This window comes from Rhinoraja longicauda, chromosome 24 (assembly GCF_053455715.1).
Source record: "Rhinoraja longicauda isolate Sanriku21f chromosome 24, sRhiLon1.1, whole genome shotgun sequence".
Lineage (NCBI taxonomy): Eukaryota > Metazoa > Chordata > Chondrichthyes > Rajiformes > Arhynchobatidae > Rhinoraja > Rhinoraja longicauda.
Window position 1 is genome coordinate 34,440,959 of NC_135976.1, and position 22,309 is coordinate 34,463,267.

The 22,309-nt window shown below is 49.9% G+C and overlaps 1 protein-coding gene across 1 annotated transcript in view; it reads left to right on the forward strand.

Moving 5' to 3' along the window:
• Window positions 1-22,309, forward strand: part of LOC144605243 (plasma membrane calcium-transporting ATPase 4-like) — a 91,466-nt gene that overhangs the window by 26,741 nt on the left and 42,416 nt on the right. Inside the window, exons 2-6 of the mRNA XM_078420339.1 lie at window positions 135-332; window positions 3,890-4,147; window positions 8,243-8,368; window positions 10,784-10,909; window positions 18,821-18,856. Of these exons, the coding sequence (XP_078276465.1) occupies window positions 135-332; window positions 3,890-4,147; window positions 8,243-8,368; window positions 10,784-10,909; window positions 18,821-18,856 (744 nt within the window). The remainder of the gene's footprint in view (window positions 1-134; window positions 333-3,889; window positions 4,148-8,242; window positions 8,369-10,783; window positions 10,910-18,820; window positions 18,857-22,309) is intronic.

Below are 22,309 nucleotides of genomic sequence, written 5' to 3' on the forward strand. Positions count from 1 at the left end.
CGGCGGTGCTGGCTCGAAGGGGCTGAATGGCCTCCTCCTGCAAACTATTTTCTATGTTTCTGTGTAAAACCTGTTGCACTGAGAATTGAGACCATTTCTTGGTAACACCCAGCCTCTTTTCTCCCTCCCCTCAGGTTTATCCGGAAGCCCAGTGGACCTCGATAAACGGAAACTAGTGTTTGGTCAGAACTTTATCCCTCCCAAGAAGGCAAAATCCTTTCTGGCGTTAGTGTGGGAAGCACTGCAGGACGTGACGTTAATTATACTAGAGATTGCGGCCATCATTTCCCTGGGCCTCTCCTTTTACCGCCCCCCAGGTGGAGACAGCGAGCGTAAGTACGATTCCGTTGGGTTCCGTTTATTCGTTTCATATTTTATTTCATATTTCAGATACAGCGCGGAAACAGGCCTTTTCAGCCCACCAAGTCCGCACCGCCCAGTGATTCCCGCACACTAACACTATCCTATAGACACTAGGGACAATTTTTACATTTACCCAGTCAATTAACCTACATACCTGTACGTCTTTGGAGTGTGGGAGGAAACCGAAGATCTCGGAGAAAACCCACGCAGGTCACGGGGAGAACGTACAAACTCCGTACAGTGCAGCACCCGTAGTCAGGATCGAACCTGAGTCTCCGGCGCTGCATTCGCTGTAAGGCAGCAACTCTACCGCTGCGCTACCGTAACCCAAATTGCGCTGTGCCTTAATTGGTAGACGCGACAATAAAATGAATCTTGAATCTTGAATCTTGAGAAGGAATAAAAATGAATTGCAGATGCCGTTTGAAACCAAAGATAAGACACAAAATGCTGGAGTACCTTACAGGGTCTTATAGAGACAGATAAAATGCTTAAGGGATTGGACAGGCTAGAGGCAGGAAAAATGTTCCCGATGTTGGGGGGAGTCCAGAACCAGGGGTCACACACACACAGTTTAAGAATAAGGGGGTAGGCCATTTAGGACTGAGATGAGGAAAAACTTTTTCACCCAGAGAGTCGTGAATCTGTGGAATTCTCTGCCACAGAGGGCAGTGGAGGCCGATTCACTGGATGTTTTCAAGAGAGAGTTAGATTTAGCTCTTCGGGCTAAATCTAAGTCCAGAACAAGGGGTCACAGTTTAAGGATAAGGGGGAAGTCTTTTAGGACCGAGATGAGAACGTTTTTTTTCACACAGAGAGTGGTGAATCTGTGGAATTCTCTGCCACAGAAGGTAGTTGAGGCCAGTTCATTCGCTATATTTAAGAGGGAGTTAGATGTGGCCCTTGTGGCTAAAGGGATCAGGGGGTATGGAGAGAAGGCAGGTACAGGATACTGAGTTGGATGATCAGCCATGATCATATTGAATGGCGGTGCAGGCTCGAAGGGCCGAATGGCCTACTCCTGCACCTATTTTCTAATGATTACCTCAGTGGGTCAGGCGGCATCTATGGAGTAAATGGATAGGTGACGTTTTGGGTCGGGACCCATCTTCAGATACAGACACTGGTCCCACAGATGCTGCCTGACCCGCTGAGTTGCTCCAGCATCTTATGTCTATCCTTGCTGGATGAGGGGAGATCTTATAGAGGTGTATAAAATCAGGAGAGGAATATCTCAGGATACCGTGCATAAAATCACACTGAGGTACAGTTAAGAGCTTATGTTGCATGCTAACTAGTCAGCAGAAAGACTGTACATGATTACAGTCCAGCCATTTACTCCAGCGTTTTGTTCTCCTTTTCCAATCCTTTGTCCAGCGTTTTGCTAATCCAAAACCTCCCTGGCCTATCACTTGCGAGTGGGGTTGCCAACTACCTCACTCCCAAATACGGGACAAAGGGTGACGTCACCGCCCCGCGCCCCACAGTGACCTCACCCAGCCAGCGGCCACGTGCTCTCGCTCCACCAATGGCTGCCGCCTGGGCCGGGAGCTGGGTTGCTACGCAGCCTCCGTTAGGTGGAGCCCGGGCCTCTGGGACCTACAGCATCCGGGCCTACACTGTCCGGGCCTACACTGTCCGGGCCTACACTGTCCGGGCCTACACTGTCCGGGCCTACACTGTCTGGGCCTACACTGTCCGGGCCTACACTGTCCGGGCCTACACTGTCCGGGTCTACAGTGTCCGGGCCTACAGCATCTGGGCCTACAGCATCCGTGTCTACACTGTCCAGGCCTACACTGTCCGGGCCTACACTGTCCGGGCCTACACTGTCCGGGCCTACACTGTCCGGGCCTACACTGTCCGGGCCTACACTGTCCGGGCCTACACTGTCCGGGCCTACACTGTCCGGGTCTACAGTGTCCGGGCCTACAGCGTCTGGGCCTACAGCATCCGTGTCTACACTGTCCGGGCCTACAGCGTCCGGGCCTATACTGTCCAGGCCTACACTGTCCGGGCCTACACTGTCCGGGCCTACACTGTCCGGGCCTACACTGTCCGGGCCTACAGCGTCCGGGCCTACACTGTCCGGGCCTACAGCGTCCGGACCTACAGCGTCCGGACCTACAGCGCCCCCCCCCCCCCCCCCCCCCCGGCCTAATACGGGACAAACCAATTTAGCCCAAAATACGGGATGTCCCGGCTAATACGGGACAGTTGGCGACCCTACTTCCGAGTCTTTGTCCTCCTCCCACCTCTTTAACCGCCACAGTCAGTCTGAAGAAGAGTCCTAACCTGAAACGTTACCCAGCATGTTCTCCAAAGCTGGGGTAACTCAGCGGGTCAGGCAGCATCTCTGGAGAGAGGGAACTGGTGACGTTTCGGGTCGAGACCCTTCTTCAGGCTGAGAGTCAGGGGAGAGGGAGACACAGAGATATGGACGGATAAGGTGTGAAAATGACGGATCAATGGGGATGCTGATCAATGAAGATGTAGAATGGATTATTGTGGGCTGAGGGGAAGGTGCAACGAGGCGTACAATCAGTAACATTTATTCAAGAGGACAGTGAAACTAGTCGGAGAACTGGGATGGGGGAGGGACGGAGAGGGAGGGGAAGCAAGGGTTCCTTGAAGTTAGAGAAATCAATATTTATATCCAGTATTTTGTGTCCATCTTCAGCGTAAACCAGCATCTGCAGTTCCTTCCTACACATGTTCTCCAAACACGTTACCTGCTCCACTGTGTTCCTCCAGCACTTTGTGTCTTTTTCTGTAAACCAACACTTTAACTCCCCCTCCCATTCCCACACTGACCTCTCTGTCCTGGGCCTCCTCCATTGTCAGAGTGAGGCCCAGCACAAATTGGAGGAACAGCACCTCATATTTCGCTTGGGCAGCTCACACCCCAGCGCTACTTCTCCAACTTCAAGTAGCCCTTGCTTTCTCTCTCTCTCTCCATCCCTCCCCATCCCAGTTCTCTGACCAGTCTGATTCTCCGACTACATTCTATCTCTGTTTGCCTCGTTGTTATCTTCTCCCAGCTAACATTGATCTATAAGAAAATAACTGCAGATGCTGGTACAAATCGATTTATTCACAAAATAAGAATAAGAATAAGAATCTGAAGAAGGGTCTCGACCCGAAACGTCACCCATTCCTTCTCACCCGAGATGCTGCCTGACCTGCTGAGTTACTCCAGCATCTTGTGTCTATCTTCGATTTAAACCAGAATCTGCAGCTCCTTCCTACAAATTCTGTGCGTGTGCGCGCGTGTATGTGTGCGTGCGTGCGTGTGTGTATGCATGTGTGTGCGCGCGCGTGTGTGCGTGGTGTGCGTGCGTGTGTGCGTGTCCTTGCATATGTGTGTGTGCATGTGTGTGTGCGTGCGTGTGTGTGTGTGCGTGCGCTTGCGCGTTTGTGTGTGCGTGTGCGTGCGTGCGTGTGTGCGTGCGTGCGTGTGTGTGCGTGCGTGCGTGCTCCTGTGTGCGTATGTGTGACGATGAGCGTCCCTGCCTCTTGCCTGCAGTGTGTGGTGAGGCGGCGTCGGGCGGCGAGGATGAAGGCGAGGCGGACACGGGCTGGATCGAGGGGGTGGCCATCTTGCTCTCGGTGATCTGCGTGGTGCTGGTGACGGCCTTCAACGACTGGAGCAAGGAGAAGCAGTTCCGAGGGCTGCAAAGCCGCATCGAGCAGGAGCAGAAGTTCACCGTCATCCGCAAGGGCCAGGTGATCCAGATCCCCGTGGCCGAGATCGTGGTGGGTGACATCGCACAGATCAAGTACGGTGAGTGCCGCCGGCGCGAGTGCTGACCAGAGGGGGTGCCACCTCCTCACTCCCAAACACGGGGCATGGTGACGTCACCGCCCCGCACCCCACCTGACCTCACCCAGCCCGATTACTGACCAGTGGGGGCGCCACCCTCCTCACTCCCACACACGGGGCAACGTCACCGCCCCGCGCCCCACCTGACCTCACCCAGCCAGCGGCCACCTGCTCCCGCTCCACCAATGGCGGCAGCCCGGGCCGGGAGGCGGGTTGCTATGCAACCTCCGTTAGGCGAACGCACTCCGCTGCCCTACACTGTCCCAGCCGACAGCTCCCCGCGGGCCTAATACGGGACAAGGGCAGTCCCATACGGGACAAACCAATTTAGTCCAATATACGGGATGTCCAGGCTAATACGGGACAGTTGGCAACCCTAGGCGGCACGGTGGCGCAGCTGTAGAGTTGCCGCCTCACAGTGCCAGAGACCCGGGTTCCATCCCGACTACAGGCGCCGTCTGTACGTAGTTTGTACGTTCTGCCCGTGACCTGCGTGGATTTTCTCCTGGATCTTCGGTTTCCTCCCACACTCCAAAGACGTGCAGGTTTGGAGGTTAATTGGCTTGATGTAAATGTAAATCACAAATTGTCCCTGGTGTGTGTAGGATAGTGTTAATGCGCGGGGATCGCTGGTCGGTGCGGACTCGGTGGGCCAAAGGGCCTGTTTCCGCGCTGTATCTCTAAACTAAACTAAATCAACCAACGACAATGACATAATTAAATAACTCCAACTCTCCTCAACCAGCCTGTTGGGAGGTCACGTTGCAGGTGTATAAGACGTTGGTAAGGCCTCGTGTTCAGTTCTGGGCACCATGTTAAAGGAAAGATGTTGTCAAGCTGGAAAGGGCGCAGAGTAGATTTACGAGGTAGTTGCCAGGACTAGAGGGTGTGAGCTACAGGGAGAGGTTGAGCAGGCTGGGTCTCTATTCCATGGAGAGCAGGAGGGTGAGGGGTGATCTTATAGAGGTGTACAAAATCATGAGAGGAATAGATCGGGTAGACGCACAGAGTCTCTTGCCAGAGTAGGGGAATCGAGGACCAGAGGACACAGGTTCAAGGTGAAGGGGAAAGATTTAATAGGAATCTGAGGGGTAACCTTTTCACATAGAGGGTGGTGGGTGTATGGAACGAACTGCCGGAGGAGGTAGTTGAGGCTGGGACTATCCCAACGTTTAGAAAACATTTAGACAGGTACATGGATAGGACAGGTTTGGAGGGATATGGGCCAAACGCAGGCAGGTGGGACTAGTGTAGCTGGGGCATGTTGGCCGGTGTGGGCAAGGTGGGCTGAAGGGCCTGTTTCCACGCTGTATCACTATGATTCTATGAGTGGGGAACGGCAGGCAAGGCGTAAGGGGGCTCAGCATGATGGCGACTGAGGACCACTGTGACTTTGTTTAACGTGGGGAGACTGGTGCACAGACAGCCACCACACGGCCCGTGACAGATCTGGGTCGGGATCCAGTGGCGTGGAGTCCACGACGACCGGGGTCCCTTGTCTGCCGCGGCCTTCATCCATCCGCCTTCCCAGCCGTTATGACGCTCCACTGAAGTCAGCCGTCACCCTCCCTCCGCCTGTTCCACCGTTGAGGTCTTGGTTGGATCGCTCTTTGTCAGGGACCTCCCCCCTCGACCTTACCCCCATGGGTGACCCTACCAGGAGCGTGGCTCCAGACGGCATCGCCCTCAGGGTCTCAGGACCACACGAGCTTCTCCACCGCGACACGGTGACCATCCACGGAGAAGATTGTCACGCGCACCTACGGGCACTGCAGGTGTCAGGGGAGATGGGGAGAAGGCAGGAGAATGGGGTTGAGTGGGAGAGATAGACCAGCCATGATTGAATGGCGGGGTAGACTCGATGGGCCGAATAATTCTGCTCCTAGAACTTATGAACTATGTACCTAGTCACAGAACCAGTTATTTGTGCTGCGTTCAGTCATGGAGTGATACAGTGTTGAAACAGGCCCAACTTGCCCACACCGGCCAACATGTCCCATCTACACTAGTCCCACCTGCCCGTGTTTGGCCCATATCCCTCCAAACCTGTCCTATCTGTGTACCTGTCTAACTTTCTTAAACGTTGCGATAGTCCCAGCCTCAACTACCTCCTCTGGCATCTCGTTCCATACACCCACCACCCTCTGTGTGGAAACGTTATCCAGCAGGTTGCTATTAAATATCCACCCCCCTCACCTTAAACCTGTGTCCTCTGGCTCGGTCTTTGTCTGGGTCTCAGCAGAGAAAGGTTGATGAATATGTAAACACTCTCTGTGTTTACACATTCACAGGTGACTCGAGCTTCTGGAATTCAACGCTGTGTGTTAGACATTTAAATGCATAATCATAGTTGGCGCAGCGGTAGAGTTGCTGCCTCACAGCGCCAGAGACCCACGTTCCATCCCGACTACGGGCGCTGTCTGTACGGAGTTTGTACGTTCTCCCCGTGACCTGCGTGGGTTTTCTCCGAGATCTTCGGTTTCCTCCCACACTCCAAAGACGTGCAAGTTTGGAGGTCAATTGGCTTCTGCAGTTTAGTTTAGTTTAGAAATACAGCGCGGAAACAGGCCCTTCGGCCCACCGGGTCCGCGCCGACCAGCGATCCCCGCACACTAACACTATCCTACACACACTTGGGACAATTTACTTTTATACCAAAGCCAATTAACCTACAAACCTGCACGTCTTTGGAATGTAACAGGACACCGAAAATCTCGGTGAAAACCCACGCAGGTCAAGGGGAGAACGTACAAACGGCGCAGAAAGCACCCGTGGTCGGGATCGAACCCGGGTCTCTGGCGCCGTGAGGCAGCAACTCTACCGCTGTGCCACCGTGCCACTGTAAATCACCCCTAGTGTGCAGAATGTGAAACTAGGATAACATATAATTAGACACTAAAACCTGGAGTACAGAGACACACAGACAATGGGTGCAGGAGGAGGCCATTCGGCCCTTCGAGCCAGCACCGCCATTCAATGTGATCATGGCTGATCATCCACAATCAGTACCCCGTTCCTGCCTTCTCCCCATATCCCTTGATTCCACTAGCCCTTAGAACTCTAACTAACTCTCTTTTGAAAGCATCCAGTGAATCGGCCTCCACTGCCTTCTGAGGCAGAGAATTCCACAGAATCTCAACTCTCTGGGTGAGAAATGTTTTTCCTCATCTCAGTTCTAAATGGCCGACCCCTTATTCTTAAACTGTGGCCCCTGGTTCTGGACTCCCCCAACATTGGGAACATGTTTCCTGCCTCTAGTGCGTCCCATCCCTTAATAATTTTATATGTTTCTATAAGATCCCCTTTTCATCCTTCTAAGTAGTGATTACAAGTCCAGTCGCTCCATTCTTTCATCGTATGTCAGCCCCGCCATCCCGGGAGTAACTCAGGGGGTCAGGCAGCATCTCTGGAGAGAAGGAATGGTGACGTTTCGGATCGAACGTCTGAAGAAAGGTTTCGACCCGAAATGTCACCCATTCCTTCTCTCCAGAGATGCTGCCTGTCCCAGTGAGTTACTCCAGTATTTTGCCAATAACATATAATTAATGTGAATGGGCGATTGCCGGTCTGCTGAAGGGCCTGTTTCCGTGCTGTATCTCTACACTAAACATAGAAAATAGGTGCAGGAGGAGGCCATTTGGCCCTTCGAGCCAGCACCGCCATTCATTGTGATCATGGCTGATCATCCACAATCAGTAACCAGTGCCTGCCTTCTCCCCATATCCCTTGATTCCACTAGCCCCGAGAGCTCTATCTAACTCTCTCTTAAATCCATCCAGTGAATTGGCCTCCACTGCCCTCTGTGGCAGAGAATTCCACAAATTCACAACCCTCTGGGTGAAAAAGTTTTTTCTTACCTCAGTTTTAAATGGCCTCCCCTTTATCTTAGACCGTGTGGCCCATGGTTCTGGACTCCCCCAACATTGGGAACATTTTTTCCTGCATCTGGCTTGTCTGGTCCTTTTACGATTTTATACGTTTCTATAAGAGTAAACTAATAAAAGTTTCTACAAAGTAAAGTAACTGTAAACTTGTCCATGTTTTGCCCGTCTACAGGTGACCTGTTGCCTGCCGATGGTGTCCTCATTCAGGGCAATGACTTGAAGATCGATGAGAGTTCCATGACCGGAGAGTCCGACCACGTGAAGAAATCCCTGGTCAAAGATCCCATGCTCCTCTCTGGCAAGTTCAAGAAACCGTCCGACCCACTTTGACCAGTCGGGTTGCATGTTACTCTTGGGACCGCACCTGGAGTACTGTGTGCAGTTGTACAGGGCCCTAGTGAGACCGCACCTGGAGTACTGTGTGCAGTTGTACAGGGCCCTAGTGAGACCGCACCTGGAGTACTGTGTGCAGTTGTACAGGGCCCTAGTGAGACCGCACCTGGAGTACTGTGTGCGGTTGTACAGGGCCCTAGTGAGACCGCACCTGGAGTACTGTGTGCAGATTTGGTCTCCACATTTGAGGAAGGATATTCTTGCTATTGAGGGAGTGCAGCGTAAGTTTACTAGGTTAATTCCCGGAATGGTGGGACTGTCATATGTTGAAAGACTGGAGCGACTAGGCTTGTTTACACTGGAATTTAGAGGGACGAGAGGGGATCTTATCGAAACGTATAAGATTATTAAGGGGTCGGACACGTTAGAGGCAGGAAACATGTTCCCAATGTTGGGGGAGTCCAGAACAAGGGGCCACAGTTTAAGAATAAGGGGTAGGCCATTTAGAACTGAGATGAGGAAAAACTTTTTCAGTCAGAGAGTTGTGAATCTGTGGAACTCTCTGCCTCAGAAGGCAGTGGAGGCCGATTCTCTGAATGCATTCAAGAGAGAGCTAGATAGAGCTCTTAAGGATAGCGGAGTCAGGGGGTATGGGGAGAAGGCAGGAACGGGGTATTGATTGAGAATGATCAGCCATGATCACATTGAATGGCGGTGCTGGCTCGAAGGGCAGAATGGCCTCCTCCTGCACCTATTGTGTATAACGCTCCACTCAGGCTGCCAGTTCTCCTCAACCCTTGTTCACCGTGCTTTTCTCTAGATTTGGAAAGGTCGATAGTATGATAGAGTCATAGAGTGATACAGTGTGGAAACAGGCCCATTGGCCCACACCGGCCAACAAGCCCCATCTACACTAGTCCCAGCTGCCTGCGCTTGGTCCACATCCCTCCAAACCTGTCCTATCCATGTACCTGTCTACCTGTTTCTTAAACGTTGGGATGGTCCCAGCCTCAACTACCTCCTCCGGCAGCTCGTTCCATACACCCACTAACCTTTGTGTGAAAATGTTACCCCTCGGATTCCTATTAAATCTTTTGCCCTTCACCTTGAACCCATGTCCTCTGGTCCTCGATTCCCCTTGTACCGTATTGTTGACCGATTATTGTTTCACCATTGTTTGGGTACGGTGGCGCAGCGGTAGAGTTGCCGCCTCACGGCGCTGGAGACCCGGGTTCCATCCTGCCTAAGGGCGCTGTCTGTATGGAGTTTGTACGTTCTCCCCGTGACCTGCATGGGTTTTCTCCGGGTGCTCCGGTTTCCTCCCACACTCTAAAGACGTGCAGGTCTGTAGGTTAATTGCCTTAGTCTAAATGTAAAAATTGTCCCTAGTGCAGGTATAGTATTAATGTGCGGGGATCGCTGGTTGGTGCAGACTCAGTGGGCCGAAGGGCCTGTTTCCAAGCCTACTCCTGCACCTATTGTCTATTGTCACGTGTACCGAGATACAGTGAAAGGCTTTTGTGTTGCGTGCTAACCAGTCAGCGGAAAGGCCACACATGATACAACTAAGCCATTTACAGTGTACAGATACGTGTTAAGGGTTAACGCCCTTCATTGCCTCTCGACAAGGACAGAAGCCTGGCTCCTACTGTCATGGTGACGAGATGTTAGTTTTGACCATCTCAGGGTAACTTGCATTCTTTCGACCTTCTTAATTGGAGAAAGGTAAACCTAATCGGGAGAGGGGAGGGCGGGGGGGGGGGGAGATGAAACGGAGGGCGGAATTCATTGCCACAGACGGCTGTGGAGGCCACAAGTCAGTGGATATTTTTAAAGCGGAGATTGTCAGATTCTTGATCAGTGCGGGTGTCAGGGGTTATGGGGAGAAGGCAGGAGAATGGGGTTAGGAGGGAGAGATAGATCAGCCGTGATCTATCAAAGGGGAGGCCATTTAAAACTGAGGTGAGAAAAAAACCTTTTCACCCAGAGAGTTGTGAATCTGTGGAATTCTCTGCCACAGAGGGCAGTGGAGGTCAATTCACTGGTTGGATTTAAAAGAGAGTTAGTTAGAGCTCTAGGGGCTAGCGGAATCAAGGGATTTGGGGAGAAGGCAGGCACGGGTTACTGATTGTGGATGGTCAGCCGCGATCACAATGAATGTTGGTGCTGGCTCGAAGGGCCGAATGGCCTCCTCCTGCACCTATTTTTGCTATGTTTCTGTTATTGAATGGCGGAGTAGACTTGATGGGCCGAACGGCCTGATTCTGTCCCTATCGCATGAACCTTTGACCCATCCCATCACTGACTCACTCGTCTATGAGATCTGTCCGGCACGATCGCTGTGGCTGGATGGCGTGACCTTCTTCTCCTCTCGTTGCAGGCACCCACGTAATGGAAGGTTCCGGAAGGATTGTCGTGAGTGCTGTCGGCTTGAACTCTCAGACAGGCATCATCCTCACACTGTTAGGGGCAGGTAGTGATGCACAACAGAAGAAGAACAAAAAGGGTAAGTTGGTCACTCCCAACTCTACAAAAACGCAAGGCCAGAAAATACACTTGACTTCCCAACCTGTTCATCTCAGACTTGGATCCATGTCAACGGATCTAACAGTGGTCCTTAAGTGTAGAATTTGCAGAGGGAAATTTAGTTCTGGTCACACGTCCTCGAGTCGGGCTGCCTTGTATTGTGCCACCATTTTGAAGTGAGACCTTTGTGCAATGTCCAATCACCAGTGTTCAAGTAAAAATCTGTGTGGGAAAATAACTGCAGATGCCGGTACAAATGGAAGGTGTCACAAAATGCTGGAGTAACTCAGCGGGACAGGCAGCATCTCTGGAGAGAAGGAATGGGTGAGGCCCTTCCTCAGTCTGAAGAAGGGTCTCGACCCGAAACGTCACCCATTCCTTCTCTCCAGAGATGCTGCCTGTCCTGCTGAGTTACTCCAGCACTCTGTGAAACGTCATTTTATCCATGTTCTCCAGAGATGCTGCCTGACCCGCTGAGTTACTCCAGCACTCTGTGAAACGTCATTTTATCCATGTTCTCCAGAGATGCTGCCTGACCCGCTGAGTTACTCCAGCACTCTGTGAAACGTCACCTGTCCATGTTCTCCACAGATGCTGCCTGACCCGCTGAGTTACTCCAGCATTTTGTGATACCTTCAAATAATCTGTCGTACTTGGCAACGGTATTTGCAATCACCAATTGTTTCATTGACCCATTTGTTTAACTGCGTGGGCTTTTTAAAACTGCAAGGGTGACCCAGATTTCTTTGTCAAATACCTGTGTGGGTAAACGCAAACCCGGTTTAAAGGCTGTTTTTAATTTAATGGTAACTTAACCGTTAATGTAAATTCTCTTGTAACATGGCAGAGGGAATTAGAATAGGCCATGTTAATAATCTTATAAAAGGTGTTATTTAAGTGTGTTTCACAAGAGGGTCTGCAGATTTAGTGCGTGTTTGCTTCAGGGTCACGAACAACACGTGTCGCCTGTTGTACAGAATAAGTTCAATCTCTGGGCAAATGTCATATTTTTCCCAAAAAGGAAGAACCTTTTAAAGGAAATCTGGACAGGTACATGGATAGGTAAAGTTTAGAGGGACGTGGGCCAAATGTGGGCAGGTGGGACTAGTATAGATGGAACTTCTGGGATGGTATGGGCAAGTTGGGATGAGTGGCCTGTTTCCATGCTGTATGACTAAATCATTTGGTCGACACAAAATGCTGGAGTAACTCAGCGGGTCAGGCAGCATATCTGGAGAGAAGGAATGGGTGACGTTTCGGGTCGAGGCCTTTCCTCAGTCTGAAGAAGGGCCTTGACCCGAAACGTCACCCAATCCTTCTCTCCAGAGATGCTGCCTGACCCGCTGAGTTACTCCAGCACTCTGTGTCTTTCTTTGCGTGAAATGTAAAACTGGAGGGAGGGAGGGATGTGGGTAGCGGGGGTGGGGGGGGGGGGGGGGGGTGGTGAGAGAGGTAGAATAGGATAATGGTAGAAAAAGGTGTATACTGTGGTCTTTAGAGGGGGTGACAGTGGACGGTGAGAGGGGATGGGGGCATGTTTCCAGTTTGTGAGTGGCCTCCTCTGTCTCTCCCTGTTTGCTATTGAGGGAGTGCAGCGTAGGTTCACTAGGTTAATTCCCGGAATGGCGGGACTGTCATATGTTGAAAGACTGGAGCGACTAAGCTTGTTTACACTGGAATTTAGAAGGATGAGAGGGGATCTTATCGAAATATATAAGATTATTAAGGAGTTGGACACGCTAGAGGCAGGAAACATGTTCCCAATGTTGGGGGAGTCCAGAACCAGGGGCCACAGTTTAAGAATAAGGGGTCGGCCATTTAGAACGGAGACGAGGAAAAGCTTTTTCAGTCAGAGAGTTGTGAATCTGTGGAATTCTCTGCCTCAGAAGGCAGTGGAGGCCAATTCTCTGAATGCATTCAAGAGAGAGCTAGATAGAGCTCTTAAGGATAGCGGAGTCAGGGGGTATGGGGAGAAGGCAGGAACGGGGTACTGATTGAGAATGATCAGCCATGATCACATTGAATGGCGGTGCTGGCTCGAAGGGGCGAATGGCCTACTCCTGCACCTATTGTCTATTGTCTATTGACAGCGCCCGCAATAAGCTACCATACCTGGCGACAAGCCAGCTGTCGCCGAGAGATTTGTAGCAGGTAGATTTTTCTGCGCCGCGCCGAGATTCACTACGGTTCATTGAAGACTCCTCACGATCAAGACTCCCCGCGACACCCCGGCAAACGTTTGGCGACAGCCTAGTCGCCGGCAGTCGCCTTAGAATCGCCTAAGTGGGACAGGCCCTTAAAGTGTATTGTCACGTGTACCGAAGTACAGTGAAAACCGTTTTAGTTGGGTGCTATCAGTCAGCGTTAAAAAAACTATCCACAATTGTGCAGTTAAGTCAACCACACGATGAATTTTCAGTATGACGTGGTTTAAAAATAGTTTTACTTCAGCGGTTATGTAATTAGATTCTGTATTATAAATATTTTTTTCCAGTAGAGTCCAGGGTTTAGTGAATAACCAGTATTCATGCAGCTAACATTCCGACACACATCTCCCCGGAAATTAAACCCCGTGTACTCTATCATTTGATTGTCAAAAGCAATATCCTTACCCAGATTAACTGATTCAAAACCTTCTGGAAACAGTTGATTGTCTAAAGTGCATAAGTTCAGAAGTCACAGAATTAGGCCATTCGGCCCATCGAGTCTACTCCGCCATTCAATCATGGCTGATCTGTCTCTCTCCCCCCCCCCCCCCAACCCCATTCTCCTGCCTTCTCCCCGTGACCCCTGACACCCGTTACTAATCACGAATCTCCACCTTAAAAATACCCACTGACTTGTGGCCTCCACAACCGTCTGTGACAACGAATCCCACAGATTCACCGCCCTCTGACTAAAGAAATTCCTCCTCTTCTCCGTTCTAAAGGAACATCCTTTAATTCTGAGGCTATGCCCTCTGGTCTGGACTCTCCCACTAGTGGAACATCCTCTCCACATCCACTCTATCCATGTCGTTCACTATTTGTTAGTTAAATTATAGATTATCTGGAAGCTGATAAATTTATTTTACATACAAATTGCCTTTTGTTTTTTCTTTGTTGGATATTAAATACCACCATATATCTTTAATCGACAACATAATGGGAAGCCATGGTCTCTGGGTTTTCATATCGTATCATATCATATCATATCATATCATATATATACAGCCGGAAACAGGCCTTTTCGGCCCACCAAGTCCGTGCCGCCCAGCGATCCCCGTACATTAACACTATCCTACACCCACTAGGGACAATTTTTACATTTACCCAGCCAATTAACCTACATACCTGTACGTCTTTGGAGTGTGGGAGGAAACCGAAGATCTCGGAGAAAACCCACGTAGGTCACGGGGAGAACGTACAAACTCCTTACAGTGCAGCACCCGTAGTCAGGATCGAACCTGAGTCTCCGGCGCTGCATTCGCTGTAAAGCAGCAACTCTACCGCTGCGCTACTGCGCCGGTTTTAGTTGTTGAAAGATCGCCGCACGGTGGCGCAGCGGTAGAGTTGCTGCCACACGGCGCCAGAGACCTGGGTTCGATCCCGACTACGGGTGCTGTCTGTACGGAGTTTGTACGTTCTCCCCGTGACCTGCGTGGGTTTCTTCCTGGTGCTCCGGTTTTCTCCCACACTCCAAAGACGTGAAGGTTTGTAGGTTAATTGGCTTGGTGTAATTGTAAATTGTCCCCAGTGTGTGCAGGACAGTGTTAGTGTGCGGGGATCGCTGGTCGATGCGGACTCGGTGGGCCAAAGGGCTTGTTTCCGCGCTGTATCTCTAAACTAAACTAAACTAAAATAAACTCAACTGAGCATTATGTTTCATGATCTGTGGTACTGCTATTGTTTGTGAGTTGGTGTCTGGTAAATAATTGTCAAATTTGTGAGTCCTATGAACTTTGGGTCATTGTTCTAAGGGCTGATAATCTGTCCATTAACTAACATTTGCCCCACTCCCAAAATAAACTGCTAATCAATAATACTGCAGCTGTGACACTGAATGCCATTGATATCAACACTGGTTGAACTAAATATAATTTTTCATCCACATTGATTCCTCTTCTAAACAAACACTATATATAAACTCGGTAGGAAAAAAACTGCAGATGCTGGTTTAAATCGAAGGTAGACACAAAATGCTGGAGTAACTCAGCGGGTCAGGCAGCATCTCTGGAGAGAGAAGGAATGGGTGAAGTTTCGCATCGAGGCCCTTCTTCAGACCAAAACCCATTCCTTCTCTCCAGAGATGCTGCCTGTCCCGCTGAGTTACTCCAGCATTTTGTGTCTACCTTCGGTTTTAAACCAGCATCTGCAGTTCCTTTCTACACATCATGTTGGAAGTCTGATCAACCAATCCCAATCGGAATTGGTGGCGATCCCTGTTATTGGAATAAACATTTACAAACACGCATTAAATAATTTTTTTATTATTCAGCCCCCAGCCAGTGGCCATGTGCTCCCGCTCCACCAATGGCGGCCGCCCGGACTGGGAGGCGGGTTGCTACGCAACCTCCGTTAGGCGGTGCCCGGGCCTCCGGACCTACACTGTTCGGACCCACAGCGTCCGGGCCTACAGTGTCTGGGCCTACAGCGTCTGGACCTACAGCATCCGGGCCTACAGCGGCCCCCGGGCCTACAGTGTCCGGGCCTACAGGGTCCGGGCCTATATCCCCCCCCCTGGGCCTAATACGGGATAAGGGCGGTCCAGTACGGGACAAACCAATTTAGCCCAAAATACGGGATGTCCCGACTAATACGGGACAGTTGGCGACCCTACTTTCACCATCACTCACTCCCACAACTTACACCAATCGCAAAGAATACCTGAATCAAGAACCAGTGGATGTAGGGGTAAGGCGAGGGGGGAAAGATTTAATGGGAACCTGAGGGATAACTTTTACACAAAGGGTGGTGGGGATATGAAACGGGCTGCCGGAGGAGGTATTTGAAGGTGGCACGGTGGTGCAGCGGTAGAGTTGCTGCCTCACAGCGCCAGAGACTCGGGTTCGATCCTGACCACGGGTGCTGTCTGCATGGGGTTTATATGTTCCCCTTATGGCCTGTGTGGGTTTTCCCCAGGTGCTCTGGTTTCCTCCCACACTTCAAAGACATGAAGGTTTGTAGGTTAATTGGCTTCGGTAAAAAAAAAACATTGTAAATTGTAAAAATTGTCCCTAGTGTGTGTGGGATAGTGTTAGTGTGCGGGGATCGCTGGTCGGCGCGGACCTGGTGGGCCAAAGGGCCTGTTTCCGCACTGTATCTCTAAACTAAACTAAACTACTATCACAACATTTAAGAAACACTTAGACAGGTACATGGATAGGACAGGTTTGGAGGGATATGGGCCAAACGCAGGCAGGTGGGACTAGTGTAGATGGGACGTGTTAGTCGGCATGGGCAGGTTGGGCCGAAGGGCCTGTTTCCACGCTGTCTACGAGCTTTGCAAGAAACTTCTTCAACTTAGAGGGATTGAGAAGGTTTTGTTCTGTGAACGAGCATTATCGCAGACAATTTCTGCCCGCTAATGCACCAAGATTTAACCGGCAGGGGGGGAAAAAAAGAGTTAAGAATGTCTTGTACGATGCTGAACACGCTGACTGGCAGTAAAACTTAAGTGAGCTCATTTCGGGACTGGAATGGGTTTGGAATCCACAGATGTCCAACGTAATCATAAAATAAATTGCATCATCATTAAATGTGCACTTTAGGATATTGGTAAGCGAAGATCATTGGAAGTGACTCATTTCCTGCCAGGACATTAAAAGTAGTTGTGCCTTGAATTCTAAGAAGGTAATATTCCACCGCCTGCTACTTAACCCTTTTTGAAACTTTCTTGTAGGATTTGGCCCACTTCCAGTAATTGGCCCCTTGAACATTCCAGCCACTGCAAGCAGCTGGTGCAAAAATACCCAAGGTTAAATCATGCATACACTTCTTCTGGGAACGGAAGAAAGCAACTCCCCTTATTTCCCCCTTCATTGTGATCTGGACACCAGCTTGCAATGTTGCTCATTCAAACTCCCCTGATGGTGGTGCAGCGGCAGAGTTTTAGTTTAGAGATACAGCGCGGAAACAGGCCCTTTCGGCCCACCGGGTCCGCGCCGACCAGCGATCCCCGCACACTAACGCTATCCTACACAACACACTAGGGACAATTTTGACATTTACCAAACCAATTAACCTACAAACCTGCACGTCTTTGGAGTGTGGGAGGAAACCGAAGATCTCGGAGAAAACCCACACAGGTCACGGGGAAAACGTACAAACTCCGTACAGACGCCGCCCGTAGTCGGGATCGAACCCGGGTCTCCGGCGCTGCATTCGCTGTAAGGCGGCAACTCTACCGCTGCGCCACCGTGGCTGCCTTAACAACGCCAGAGACCCCGGGTTCGATCCTGACCACGGGCGCTGTCTGCACGGAGTTTATACGTTCTCCCCGTGACCTGCGTGGGCTTTCTCCGGGTGCTCTGGTTTCCTCTTATATCCTCAAAGACGTGCGGGTTTGTAGGTTAATCGGCCCCTCTGTAAATTGTTCCCTGGTGTGCAGGGAGTGGATGAGAAAGTGGGATAACATAGAACTAGGGTGAAGGGGTGATCGATGGTCGGCGTGGACTCGATGGGCCGAAGGGCCTGTTTCAATGCTGTATCACTGAAACAAACTGAATCAAGATCTTGATCTCACTGCACAGATGGGAATTTCAATCTGAAAGGTTCATTTTTAACCAATTGAACATTTCCGTGGGGATGATTTGGTACCTGATCACCACAATAACTTACGGGCCAAACTACTACAAGTTTCAGCAACATAGGAGCACCGATGTCTAATGTTAATTGTATCACCGTTGCAAAAGATTTGGGTACACGTACACCTCAACATTGCCAACCCACTTCATAATTAAAGATGGACACAAAGTGCTGGAGTAACTCAGCGGGTCAGGCAGCATCTGTGGAGAACATGGATGGGTGACGTTTCACAGAGTGCTGGAGTAACTCAGCGGGTCAGGCAGCATCTGTGGAGAACATGGATGGGTGACGTTTCACAGAGTGCTGGAGTAACTCAGCGGGTCAGGCAGCATCTGTGGAGAACATGGATGGGTGACGTTTCACAGAGTGCCTGGAGTAACTCAGCGGGTCAGGCAGCATCTGTGGAGAACGTGGATAGGTGACATTTTGGACCGGGATACTTCTTCAGACCCTTCAATCTTCCATCCCAACCCGAAACATCACCTATCCATGTTCTCCAGAGATGCTGCCTGACCCGCTGAGTTACTCCAGCACTCTGTGTCTGTGTTTGGCGTACACCAGCGTCTGGAGTTCTTTGTTGCCACAAAGCCTCCTTGGTGGAATGCAACAATCTCAGGGAATCAAGGACATTCCTGACCCATCCTCACTCACAGTCGAGAAGGAACATTTGGAGTGAAGCATCTACATTTCCTTCTTATCACGCTGCAGGTCAACAATTGAGCGTGTTACGGACCACAAAGGTTTGGTGAGAAAGACGACGATGGTGGTTTTGATTGAGGTTTTCAGTGCTGCCTTTGCTGTTTGGTGGGACCACTTTTTGCGGAAGGAAGCTTGTGTGAAGCGAGAGTTTGTACTGAAAGCTCGGCCATGTATTCTGTGGGGGTCACCCTTCCCCCCCTGCCCACACTGCCTGGCGTAGAGTCAAGAGGTTGCCAGGAAGATGGCGTTGTGGAACTAGAATGATTTTACAGTGATCCTCTGGCATGCACTAACGATCACCATTCCACCCGCAGTCCAGCAGCACAGCTAAACATGAGCCTTTTACATTATAGCATATATATATTAAGGCATGTGACCAGCATTCCACCCTTTTTTTGTTTGAACAGGTAAAAAACAAGGAGCTCCAGAGAACCGCAACAAAGGTAACCCTCATAAACATCGGAGCACACTAACTAGAAACATTTTCCTTCCTTTTTTTTAATCATTCTTGTTGGTCTTCAAATCCACTAAGATGGTGGGAAACTTCACCCCCCACCTTCTGTTTTACCGGGATACAACGATTATTGGTTGTAAACCACAAACAGTTGCACTGTGCTGGTTGCTATCAAACTGGTTCTGGACGAGAGATTGTTTTGTGTGACCTCTGCCCGTTTCAGGCTCATGGTGTTTTGTAAAAGGTCTGCCATGAAGAGTCGCTGTGGGTAGAATTGAGAGAGTTAGATTTAGCTCTTTAGGGCGAAGGGAACCAAAGGATATGGGGAGAAAGCAGGAACGGGGTACTGATTTAAGGGGTTGGACAGGCTAGATGCGGGAAGATTGTTCCCGATGTTGGGGAAGTCCAGAACAAGGGGTCACAGCTTAAGGATAAGGGGGAAGTCTTTTAGGACTGAGATGAGAAAGTTTTTTTTCACACAGAGAGTGGTGAATCTGTGTAATTCTCTGCCTTCTGCCACAGAAGGTAGTTGAGGCCAGTTCATTGGCTATATTTAAGAGGGAGTTAGATGTGGCCCTTGTGGCTAAAGGGATCAGGGGGTACGGAGAGAAGGCAGGTACGGGATATTGAGTTGGATGATCAGCCATGATCATATTGAATGGCGGTGCAGGCTCGAAGGGCCGAATGGCCTACTCCTGCACCTATTTTCTATGTTTCTATGTTTCTATGATTTTGGGTGATCAGCCGTGATCATATTGAATGGCGGTGCTGGCTCGAAGGGCCTAAAGGCCTCCTCCTGCAGCTGTTTTCTATGTTTCTAAGGTCCATCCCTTTGAGTTAAGTGTTGACAGCTAATCCATGTGGAGAGATAACTCCAAGGGTCCTGGTGAAAACCAGTGGCGTTGACATGAAGTGCAGGCCATTGAACTCCTCTTGGTCGTACAAGAAATGTGAAGTGGCCCTCGTAAACGTCACACAATTACCTACGTCCTTCCAGCTGTAACCCTGGCAGTCCCCTTAACCCTGACCGGCAACGAGTTTGGTCAGCCGCAAACAAGAAGCGCAAATTTCCAATCGGCGTCTCATTCCAACTTTGGAAATCTCACCTGGGAATTTATCGGAATTGCATCTGCTCATGAGAACTGAGACGAGGAAAAACTTTTTCAGTCAGAGAGTTGTGAATCTGTGGAATTCTCTGCCTCAGAAGGCAGTGGAGGCCAATGCTCTGAATGCATTCAAGAGAGAGTTAGATAGAGCTCTTAAGGATAGCGGAGTCAGGGGGTATGAGGAGAGGGCAGGAACGGGGTACTGATTGAGAATGATCAGCCATGATCACATTGAATGGCGGTGCTGGCTCGAAGGGCTGAATGGCCTATTCCTGCACCTATTGTCTATTGTCTATTGTCATGTGCAAACCTGTCTGGGCCGTTTTGATAGACCAATACTGTGCTGCCGCTATTTAGACCATAATTTCTGGCAAATTAATGTCCTTTACTCCAGTTTAGCATTGCCATGACGATGCATGTCAGAGAATGACGATGGAGGAAGGTTGTAAGCACGGGGCGGATGGGACATTTAATGAGTTTGTCATCTTTCAGAGAAACAGTAATCGTTGAATCCCGACTTTTTTTCCTTCATGGTCACGATCTTCACGTTGTGGTTTGACTGTTCTTCCAGTGGAGGATCTCATATCTTCACCCTCTGCAGCCCACCTTATCTTTCCTCGGCCTCTCTGACATCGTCTTTGTTTGCTTGTCTTGCTCTCTCTGTTGGTGTTCTCAGCTCTCTCTCTCCCTCTCTCTCTCTCTCTCTCTCTCTCTCTCCCCCCAAACGTAAGCCACTCACTCAGTGGGATGGTGTGTGTTCTAAAGTTGTAAAAGATGTGTCCTTGTGAAGCTGGCTGCTGACGGTTCAGCTTTGCTATTGATGGTATCTCCAGGATTCGATTTCATTGCACTCATGGTGAAGTGGATAATTAATTGTGTATCAAAGCTCGGCTAATACATATCTTTATATCGAGGCTCCAAGCCTTTGACAATTCAAGGATAATAATAATAATAATAATAATAATAATAATGCATTTCAGATCTGTGTGTATGAGTATAAAAATTATTTTGCATCTGGACCAATTCTCCACAAGTGGCTCAATTGGCTTTAATAATGAATGAAGCATTTCCAAAACAAAAACATACAACTATTGGAATGCTGGGGAGTTTCGACAACTCTGTAGAAGATTTCACAAAGTTTTTGTGTTTTGGTTGACTCAAAAAAAAAAACCCAGAAATTAAATTTCCAATTAAAACTTGGATACGATCTTTCCCAGAAAGACATTAACTCATCTTCAACTGCCAGGCATTCACCATGGATGGAGTGAGACCAGCATTCGAAAACAGCAATCAAATCAAAGCTCAGAAATTAACCCATATTTCTCCCACCTCCTCTGGCAACTATAACTGGTGATGTAACTTTATTCTTGTGTTTCCCTCGAAGATGAATGATGACAATTGGAACGTTCTTCTCCGGCCTCCAGTCCTATACTGTTACAATGTCCATCTAGGCAGCTAGTTATTCATTTGGTGATCTGTAAAGAATGTCTAAGTTAGTACTGGTTTAACGGTTTAGCTTGCTCATGACGTAGATTTACACTAGAGTCCTTGATTTGGAGTGTTGTGTTGAGTTTTAGTTACCCTGCTTTCAGAAAGATGTTGTTCAGGTGGAAAGGGTGCAAAGAAGGTCTACCAGGATATTGCCAGGACTCGAGGGCCAGAGCTACAGGGAGAGGTTGAGCAAACTAGGACTTTATTCCTAGGAACACAAGAGGGTGAGGGTGATCTTCGAAAGGTGTATAAGATCGTGAGGGGAATCTTTTACCCAGTGTTGGGAATCGAGAACCAGATGACATAGGTTCAAGGTGAGAGGGGAAGGATTTAATAGGAACCCGAACGGCAACTTTTTCACACAGGTATATGGAACGAGCTGCCAGAGGAAGTAGTTGAGAGAAGTACTATCTAGGGTTGCCAACTGTCCCATATTAGCCAGGACATCCCGTATTTTGGGCTAAATTATTTTTGTCTCATATGTGACCGCCCATGTCCCGTATTAGGCCCGGGGGACACTGTAGGCCCGGGGGGACACTAGGCTCAGACACTGTAGGCCCAGACACTGTAGGCCCCGACAATGTAGGCCCAGACACTGTAGGCCCGGGGGGACACTGTAGGCCCGACACTGTAGGCCCAGACACTGTAGGCCCAGACACTGTAGGCCCGGGGGACACTGTAGGCCCCGACACTGTAGGCCCAGACACTGTAGGTCCGGGGGACACTAGGCTCAGACACTGTAGGCCCAGACACTGTAGGCCCGGAGGCTGTAGGCCCACATGCTGTAGGCCCGGGGGACACTGTAGGCCCGCACACTGTAGGCCCAGACACTGTAGGCCCAGACA